Below are 9,768 nucleotides of genomic sequence, written 5' to 3' on the forward strand. Positions count from 1 at the left end.
TGGTGAGCCCGCCCTGCAGCCCCCGGGGCCAGGTCCGCGCGCCCTGCGCCGCGGCTCCCGACTCCGGGCGGAGCCGCCCTCCACGCCCGGAGGACGCGCGGGACCCGCGCTCGGGACGGATCCCAGGCCTCGCGTCTGTCCCCGGCTGGGCAGCCGCCACCTCCCTGGGGGGCACCCACAGCTCCACAAGGCCTGGGCGCCCCTGGGCTTGGCCGTGGCCACATCTGAGGGAAAGGCTTCCCGGCTCTTGCTGCCCTGTTGGGTCTCCAACTTACCCTGGTTCCAGGGTGGCCCTGGGACTTGGGGCTCAGGCGGACCCGTCCTCTGATTTCGTGGGCCAGCAGGGGACCAGATGACAGGGGGAAGCGGAAGGCCGGCGCCGTGAGGATGCCTGACTGGTGACTTCTGCTTTCCTGCCTCGGTTTCCTCCGTGGAAAGGGGGGCGAATCAAGGCCGCTGGTTGCGCTTGCCTTTGGGGACAACCCGCCGGTGGCCGTCGTGCCTGGCGCAGGGTTGGCGCTCAGGAGCCACAGCTGGGGTCACTGTCTTTCCTGGTGTTGTCATTACTGGTGCCCTTAATGTTGAACAAATTTACTAGGGACAGTTAACTCTCTGCTTCATGGCCAAACTAGACTCCTCAGCGTCCCTCTCCCCGCTGCCCCACATTCCCTAGTCTGGATCATCCAAGCATACATGTGGTGCTTAACAATTGTTTGTTGAATGACGTGTGAGCACAGCCCACTATGAGGTGTGTCGCTCACAGGAGAGAAGGAAGGCAGGCCGGGTGACTTTATGATATGTAGATTTTTTTTTTATTAAGTTGCGGGCATCTGATGGGGACCTGGTCATAAGATCCTCCGAGCTCAGCAGTGAAACCCACAGTCGCTCATGTGGTTTTCCAAGCCAGCTTGTTTATGCACCCAGTGACCTGGCCTGTCCCCACTCCCTTTTTACAGATGAGGAAACTGGGGCATGGAGAGGCAGTGTCTCGTCCAGGGCCACATGGCTGGTGGGAGGCCAAGCCAGGAAAGGAGCCCTGGGAGCCTTGCATTACGTGGTCCTGTCTTGTTCCCCCCAGCTGTGCTGACTGTCACCTTGTGCCCACAGGGTGGCCACGGACCACAATGCAGACAACACATCAGCTGTGCTGCGGGAGTGGCTAGTGGCGGTGAAGAGTTTGTACCATTATGTGGAGTGGCGGCCGGCGGAGGAGCCCAGGTGAGCGCCAGGTCCTGCCTGAGCTCCCAGGTCTGACTGGCTGCCCCTCTGCTCACGCATCTTCCATGGCTCCCTATTGCCCTGGACCAGGACTCACGGGCCCTCAGCCTGTGACTTTCCAGCCTGATCCCAGATCCATGAGCCCTGACTCCTCCCATCACTGATAGGCCCTAATCCTCCTGCCAGGCCTTTGTCTCAGCTCTTCCCTCACCTGGAGTTCTTTACTCCTTTGTCCTGGTGACGCCCACTGCATTGTTCCTGTCTCGGGGTGAACCCAGGAGCCGCTCTGTGTGAAGCTTCCGTGGGAGCCCTGGGCCGTGTGGCCGCCAGGTTCCTTCCATCGCTTTAGGATCTCCCGCTTCTTTCGAGATGGGCTCTCACGGTGTCCCAGCCCCAAACTGCTGGTCTCGGGGGCTCCAGGCTCCCCTCCCATGCCGGGCTCCTGTGATCTGAGGGGTGTCTCCGCGCGTTTTCTGCTCTGTGTCCCTCCCTTTCCCAGCGGCTCCCCTTCATCCTCAGTGGTGCCCTGCTTGGCGCGGGAGGCCCTCTGCAGCCACTCCGAGCTTTTCTCCTTGACCGTTTGCCTCCAGCTTCGCTCCCTCTGGTCCCCTGTGTGTGCCCTGCTGCCCGCGAGGACACACCTCCCAGGGTTTTTCCACCTCGCACTCCTGCCCAGCCTTCAGCTCAGCTCGCAGGCCTCCTCCTTCAGGAAGCCTCCTCTGATCATCCCCAGGGTGGCCGAGGCCCTCTCTGGGCTCTGACCGCGCCCCATGCTTCCCACATCACACTGTCCCTTCGCAGGTCCTACCCAGACGAGGAGGGCCCCAAACACTGGTCCGACTCTCGCTATGAGCACGTCATGAAGTTGCGCCAGGCTGCCCTGAAATCGGCTCGGGACATGTGGGCTGATTACATCTTGGTGAGTTGCTCAGCCATGGCTGTGGGCCCAGGGAGGCTGGACGGCCAGGGACAGGCAGAGCAGCAGGATGCGGGGCCATCTTTTTTGAGGGGGTGGATACTGGGGATTGAACCCAGGTCACTGAGCCACATCCCCAGCCCTATTTTGTGTTCTGTTTAGAGACAGGGTCTCACTGAGTTGCTTAACGCCTCGCAGTTGGTGAGGCTGGCTTTGGACTTGCAATCCTCCTGTCTCAGCCTCCCGAGCCACTGGGGTGACAGGCGTGTGCCACCGCTGCAGGGGCCATGTGTAACCCACTTGGCAGAAGGGCAGACTGAGGCTGCAGGAGGAGGTGCCAGTTCCTCCAGTTTCATGCAGTTGGAGAGAGGAGGAGCCGGGACTCGGGACCCTGGGCCGCCTGGTCCTTGGTGCAGGCCTCAGTCCCCAGGAGAGCGCGATCCATGCGGCCAGTGGCTGTGGGGCCGGGCAGTGCGAGGGCTAGTGCGAGGCCAGCCTGGCAGCTTGGCAAGACGCTGTCTCAGGAAATGGGGAGGCGGTGTGTGCGCGGTGCCTGGGTGCCCTGGGCTCAGCCCCCACTTCCCGCTGCCCCCAAAAGGGTGAGCTTCAGTCCCGTGTGGACCCTTGGGCTGTGTGTGCTTTAGTCACCCCGTCACAAGTAAAGCCAAGCTCTGTGCACATCCCACGGTGACATTCTTTGGGTGACTTCTCAGAGGCTAGGGGACGAGGCCAGGGGCTGGGGGCCCGAGCTACCGAGGGAGGCCTGATTCCTCTCGCTGCTCCCTAGCTGGCAGCGGCGTCTCGGGTCGGTTGAGTCTGGAACGCGGTTGTGTCAGGATGAGTGTCCACGGTCACGGACCTCTGTGAGCGCCTTCTGTCCTGGCCTGGGTGTAACGGTACCTGTCCCCTCCCTGGGACAGAGGGGAGTAGTGTGCCGACGGCTGGGCCCCACAGAGCCAGAGAGCAGTAAGGCCACCCGACGTGCTGGGGCTTGTGCTGGCCTCCGTGCTGCTGCCATCGCTGGGACGACTTGCGCTTGTCCTTTGGCCGGTGTCCACATGCGCTGGCCTCAGCTGGGCCCTGGGGACACAGTGGTCAGCTGAGCCTGCCTTCCTGATCCCCCAGGAAAGGTGACGGGCGCTGAAAACCACAGAACGGAGCCAGGGGACACCGCAGGCAGGGTGTGCCGCGCAGAGCACCTGGAGGGGCCGTGGCGTCCCCCTGCGGCGTCTGCAGTGGGCACAGGCTGGCCCGAGCCCAGCAGGTGGCTCCCACACTGTGGGGGCTGCAGGTGGGAAGTGGCAGTCCACCCTGCCTCTTCCCCTTTCGATGCTACTGGGATGCGGCAGAGATGGCGCAGCGCCTCTGCTCTGGTCACATGGCTTCTCGGTCCCCTCCTTTTTCTCTTGAGAGGACCGAGTCAGTGGACTTAAGGCCACCCTCTTGCTGGGAGACCTCATGTTAATTTACGCCTTCCTGTAGGTGCAGGAGATCCCGGGCACCTTCACAGGAGCCAGGGTTAGGAGCTCAGTGAATCTGGAGGGCCACCATTCACCCACAACCAGGGGATGTGATGAAGGAGCAGGGGCCGTGTGACTCGGAGGAAGGAACCCAGGCAGAGACCTGAAGGAGAACAGGAGCCCACCGAGCGGGCTGGGGGCAGAGTCCCCAGTAAGAGCAGGGAGCACACTTGGGACACTCGGTGACAAAAGTGCAGCAGTGCTACTGAGTGACTGGGGTGGGGACCCTCCTGTGCAAGCCAGAGGAGGCGCTTGGCTTTAGCTTGGAGGGTGCAGGGTAGCCGTGGAGGGCGGAGCAGGGCAGGGCTGTGTCTGCTCTAGGATTCTCCCTGTGGCTGCCGTGGGTACCAGGAGGCCCAGGGTGGAGGCCGGAGCAGTCCCTGGCCTGCGCCCTGTGGGGAGGACCGAGCACCTTGGAGGACATTGCTGTCCTGGGAGGAACGAGCGTGGACGCAGCCCCCAAGTGAGCCCTGCGGGTTCCTCCCCACACATGCGTGAGCAGGCAGAGGAAGGGAGGGGACAGCACAGAGGTGGCTCTGGCTCCTCCTAGACTCCTCCGGCACAGAGCTGCCTTGTCCCCTCCGCTGGCCTTTGCTTTTGTGGTTCGGGATTGGAGTTTTACTCTTTCCCTTCAGCACCCCCCGGGGGAACTCCAGATGCCAAGCTTAAAGCAGCTTTTGACACAAAGTTACATTTTTTAGTTGGGGACTTTGGAGAACCATGTTGGAGTGACACTGTTTGTCTGATGTTTTAGACGTTGTTATTAAAAGGGCTTCCACTCCTTTTCCCCCCTCAAAAGTTAGGGATATTGGGGCTGGAGATGTGGCTCAAGCGGTAGCACACTCGCCTGGCATGCGTGTGGCCCGGGTTCGATCCTCAGCACCACATACAAACAAAGTGTTGTGTCCGCTGAAAACTAAAAAATAAAAATATTTAAAAAAAAAAGTTAGGGATATTATTAGCAGGAAAAAAAATTAAGAAGCATAAGAGGGGGAAAAAACCCCGCCAAACTTTAATATCGCCTTCCAGAGAGACCATTTGTAGCCGTGTTTGTTTAATTGAGGTGCAATTTACATAAGGTAAAATGAACGAGTCCAATGTGCAGTTCGTGGCCGTAGCGCCTCCTTGTGTTACAGGCGGATCTCCTTCCAGAACATTTGCCTCACCCAGAAGGAACCCGGCAGGCACTCCCCAGCCCCAGCCCCAGCCCCAGCCCCTGCAGCCACTACCCTGCTTCCTGTAGCAGTTCGGCCTGCTCAGGTATTTCATGTCAGTGGAACGGCACACCTGGGCCCTCTGTGGGGCTGTCATTCAGTGTCATCTTTTTTTTTTTTGGTACCAGGGACTGAACCCAGGGGCCCTCAACCACTGAGCCGCGTCCCCAGCCCCATTTTGTATTTGATTTAGAGACGGGGTCCACTGAGTTGCTTAGAGTCTCGCAGTTGCTGCGGCTGGCTTTGAACTCGCCATCCTCCTGCCTCAACCTCCCGAGCGGCTGGGATTACAGGCTGCGCCACCGCGCCGCGCTCAGTGTCTTGTTCTTGAGGTTATAGCTGAGTGACATTTGCTGTGTGGCTGGACCATGTGGTGTCCATCTGTTCATACGGTGACAGCACTTGATGGTTTCTACCTTCTGGTGCTGATGAGTGGTGCTGCTCTGAGCATGCGCCTACAGCGCGTACCTGAGCCGCTCTCCTGGCTCCTACCAGGAACAGCGCTGCGGATCCTGGATCCTGGATCCCGGGGCAACTCTGTTGAACTTTCCGGGGGGCCTGCCAGGCTCCTCCGGCTGTTTGGACTGGATATATACACAAAGGTCATGGATTCAGATGTCCCCAGGGGCTGGGTGGGGCCTGTTGGTGTGACTGAGGCTCCAGCCTGGGACAGCCGGAGGGCTGCCAGCGGGAGCGGGTCCCCTCATTGCCAGGGAGGTGGACCCCCGTTTTCCTGTGTGTGGCAGTGGACCCCGCCTTTAGAAGTACTGCACGAGGAGGGGAAGCCAGCCCTCCCTGCAGCTCAGGTGGCCCCTACCTGAAAGGCCAGCACCAGAAGGATCTTGGATTTTGGAGTTTTCCGATTTTGGAGTATTGCCTATGTGGAACCTAGATTCCTTTGCTTCACAAGGTACCTTGTCCCCACAGCCTGGAGGTCGTTTTGTGTAACAGCTTTTAATAACTTTGTGCATGACACAAGGTTCACCTTACAGAACTTCATGTAGTGTTCAAAAATCTTGCATTTTGGATTTGCTGCCTGTGGTTCTGGGGCGCATCCTGACCTGCATGTCCTCATGTCCGGGGAGCTGGGAATTCCCGATGGCTTTGCTTCCTGTGGGGCAGTTTTCTTTTCTTTTTTTCTTTCTTTTTTTGTTATTTAGAAAATGTTAGCTCCTGTAATCAACCCCATGTAGATAAGACCGCACATACTTACACAGCGGGTTCCCTAACAAAGGGGAAAAATTCAAGCTTCGCCTCTAGACTGGGTGGTGTCTGAGCAGTGCCAGCTCCTCACCGTGGCTCTGGTACTTTTTCCAGCGTCGACAGCACAGCTACAGTTTCCCCCAAATTTACGTTTATATAAAAGAGCGCTCGCAGCTGTATGTCTCGCATTGAAACAGCCTTCCGAGCTCCGCGGTCGCCCAGCGGCATGGTGGGGACTCCAGCCACTGAGTTGAAACAGGAGGAGACAGAAGGGGAACCAGCCAGACCCCAGCAATCAGCCAGTTGTTAGCGTTGAGACTCCTGCACGACTCTTTTGATTAGCTTGTCAGTCGTCATCCGAAAAGAAAATACTCCGGGGTAACATGAACAGCTCGGATGGAGCAAGGTCACTGCACCGGGTCGTCGGCAGGAGCAGGAGGTACATACACAGCACAGTGTGGCGCAGGGCCTCCGGCACCTGGGAGGCCAGAGGAGACCGTGGGGGCACTGAGACCTGCTTCCAGCCTAGGGAACGGGATGGTGTGACAGCTCTAAAGCACTGCGCTTCTGCCGGGTGCAGTGGCCCATACCTGTGATCCCAGCGACTCGGGAGGCTGAGGCAGGAGGATCCCAAGTTCAAAGCCAGCCTCAGCAAAAGCGAGGTGCTAAGCAACTCAGTGAGACCCTGTCTCTAAATAAAATGCAAAATAGGGCTGGGGATGTGGCTCAGGGACGAGTGCCCCTGGGTTCAATCTGAGCTACCAAAAAAAAAAAAACCCGTGCCTTCCCTAGGGGATTGCTTTCGTTCATGGCGGGTCGGTGCTCACGCTCTTCGCGAACATTAAAAAAAAAAAAAAAAAGAAGCCAGGAAAAAACAAAGCCACCACTGGATTCATGCAAGGTGACCGGGTGGAGGCCAGCGCAGCCTGACTTGCATCTGGCCACACGTGTCCGTGATCTTCAGTGGTGGCATCTCATTTCAGCCTGGGACCAGGTCAAGGTCTGTCCCCCACGTGACCTGCTGCTGCTGCTGGGCTCCGGTTGCTCACAGTTGGTGGGGTAATGACCCTGCCATCCCCAACATCCTTGTGTGGCCTTCGTGGAAGGTGTTGGTGACAGTCTTTGGGGTCAGAGTCTGGTGTTGCTGTGACAATACCTGATGCTGGAGTCATGACAAGGAAAGGGTCATGTAACTCACAGTTGGGAGCTGAGTGCGCCACCAGGTGGCCTGAGCGTCATGGCAGTGCCGGGAGTCGGGTGGCCAGGAGCTCTCCGCCACCTCCACCAGGCCCTACCTCTTACAGCCCTCCCCTCCCCCATACCACACAGCAGAGCCGCCCCAGCAGGGGAACTCGGGGACACACTGAGCCACATGCAGCTTATTTTCAAGGGCTGAGCTGGTAGGTGAGGAGCCAGGGCCTTCATCAGGACCCAAGTGGTTCCTCTGCCCAGTGGTTCTGAGTTGCGGCCCACGCTGACGGCCGGCGGGTGCTTTGCAGTTTGTGGACGCAGACAACCTGCTCATCAACCCCGACACCCTGAGCCTGCTCATCGCCGAGAACAAGACCGTGGTGGCTCCTATGCTGGACTCCCGGGCCGCGTACTCCAACTTCTGGTGTGGAATGACTTCCCAGGTAGGACAGGGCGGGGATGGAGGCCAGGTGACAAGCGGGGACCCTAGCTGGAGTCTAATTTGTCTTCACACAACCTTATACAAATGCCCTCATGCTAACCCTTAGAAAGCCCACTGAGGGAGTGTTTCAATGACTTCCCTACCATTACTGAGGTGGAAACTTGCCTTAAAGCCCAGAGCTAGGAAATGATGGTGCCAGGATGGGGGTTCAGGTGTGGTTTGATCCAGATGTTCAAACAACCTTTTTCCCCTCCCCCATTCATTGATTGGCTTAATTCTCAGACTGCACTGGAAAGAACCTAGCAGTGTCCAGCCAGGGGACAGTCCTGAGCCAATTATTAAAGCCAGGAAAATACAAAACTGTGATTGGTCAGGCCTAGTCACAAGTCCCACCCCCAGGTTCAAATATAGGATACTAAGCAAAGCCACCAGGTTGGGTGGGTTGGGGGCATGCAAGGGGCTGGAGGACTGGAGCCAGGACACTAATCTGTGCTGTCTCCTCCCCACCACCATGACCCTAGGGTGCTGAGGATGGAACCCTGGGCCTCCGCATGGTAGTCTAGCACCCTGCCACCCAGCCGCACCCCCGGCTCCTGTCCTTTTTTTCTTTTTTTAAACTTTGTGTTTTAGTGGTAGGTGGACACAGTATCTTTATTTATTCATGGTGCTGAGGACCGAACCCAGTGCCTCATGCATGCGAGGCAAGCGCTCTGCCCCTGAGCCCAGCCCCAGCCCTCTTTTAGTTTTTAACCCAAGAGAAAATTCATAAACAAAAAGTTTACAGTTTTAAAGTGAACCATTCAGTGGCTTAATTTCTTTCTTTTTTTTAAAAAATAATATCCAAATGTTGCACTGTCACAATTCTGGTCTATGAAGGGCCGAGGGAGGACGCCAGCTCGAGGGTGTCTAGAGGTTGAGAACTTCTCTAGAGATCCCCCTCCTGCCCGCTCGCCCCTGGCCTGGGGTGGGGGGGCCCTTCCCGCGCCGCCTGTGCTCCCATATCCATCGTCTGCCGTCTGCTGCTGTTGCCAGCAGTGAAGGGTCTGGGTGGGGACAGGCTTGATGGCCCTCGGGGACATCCCGTGGAAGCTGGAGGCTGGCTCCCAGTCTTGCAGTCAAGGCTTCCAGCCTCCACTTTGGGGCCGGGCCGGGATGGGTGCGATGGGTGCAGACCTCCGCCTCCGCCTCCGCCTCCCGCAGGGCTACTACAAGCGCACGCCCGCCTACATCCCCATCCGCAAGCGCGACCGCAGGGGCTGCTTCGCGGTTCCCATGGTGCACTCGACCTTCCTGATCGACCTGCGGAAGGCCGCCTCCCGGAACCTGGCCTTCTACCCGCCCCACCCCGACTACACCTGGTCCTTCGACGACATCATCGTCTTCGCCTTCTCCTGCAAGCAGGCAGGTGAGTGAGAGGGAGGGCTCTGTCATCGGGGTGCCTGCCTGGTTCTTTGGGGTTACGTGCTGAGCAAGTCCGAACAGCACCCGGAATGTTCCAGAAGCTGAAGCTGCAGGGTGCTAGACTGCCTTCAGGCGTGGCTGTATCCAGGTGTTCGGCTAACTCTCTGGGACCCAGTCTCCAGCCCTCGTTTCCCTCACTCCGTCCCCAGCCCTTTTCTGAGACAGGGTCTCAGTTTCCAGCTGGCTTCAAACAGGGGCCTTCTGCCTCAGCCTCCCGAGTAGATGCTGCCGCAGCTCTTGGAGGCCTGTTTACCGAACGCGACTTCCCTCTCGATGCGTTTCTATCTTCTCTCACTCCTCCACATTTGAGCATATGTGGGTCCCTTTATCTGTGGGGAAACACAGTCCAGGACCCTCAGTGGGCGCCTGCAACTGCAGAGGACCAAACCATGTGTACTGCTTCCTTTTTATAGGAACCTGTGGGGAAGTTAAGTCTATAAACAAGGGGTATGGCATTAATGCAGATGTTGTAGTGAATAAAGAAAAGAAAAGAAAAAAGATATTTCAGCCACCAAACAGGAAGGCGCTGGGTCCCTGCGCCTGCTGCGTCCCCTCCCCCCCCCCACCCGGCTGGCTGGCCGGTCGTGCGGCTTGGGTCTTGCG

The 9,768-nt window shown here is 58.3% G+C and overlaps 1 protein-coding gene across 1 annotated transcript in view; it reads left to right on the forward strand.

Annotated features, from left to right (window-relative positions):
- Positions 1-372: 372 nt before the first annotated feature.
- Colgalt1 (collagen beta(1-O)galactosyltransferase 1) overlaps positions 373-9,768 on the forward strand; it is a 20,933-nt gene continuing 11,537 nt past the window's right edge. Inside the window, exons 1-5 of the mRNA XM_048795360.1 lie at positions 373-398; positions 1,108-1,218; positions 2,020-2,137; positions 7,571-7,705; positions 8,905-9,109. Coding sequence (XP_048651317.1) covers positions 388-398; positions 1,108-1,218; positions 2,020-2,137; positions 7,571-7,705; positions 8,905-9,109 — 580 coding nt within the window. The 5' untranslated portion in view covers positions 373-387. The remainder of the gene's footprint in view (positions 399-1,107; positions 1,219-2,019; positions 2,138-7,570; positions 7,706-8,904; positions 9,110-9,768) is intronic.

This window comes from Marmota marmota, unplaced genomic scaffold (assembly GCF_001458135.2).
Source record: "Marmota marmota marmota unplaced genomic scaffold, marMar, whole genome shotgun sequence".
Classification (NCBI taxonomy): domain Eukaryota; kingdom Metazoa; phylum Chordata; class Mammalia; order Rodentia; family Sciuridae; genus Marmota; species Marmota marmota.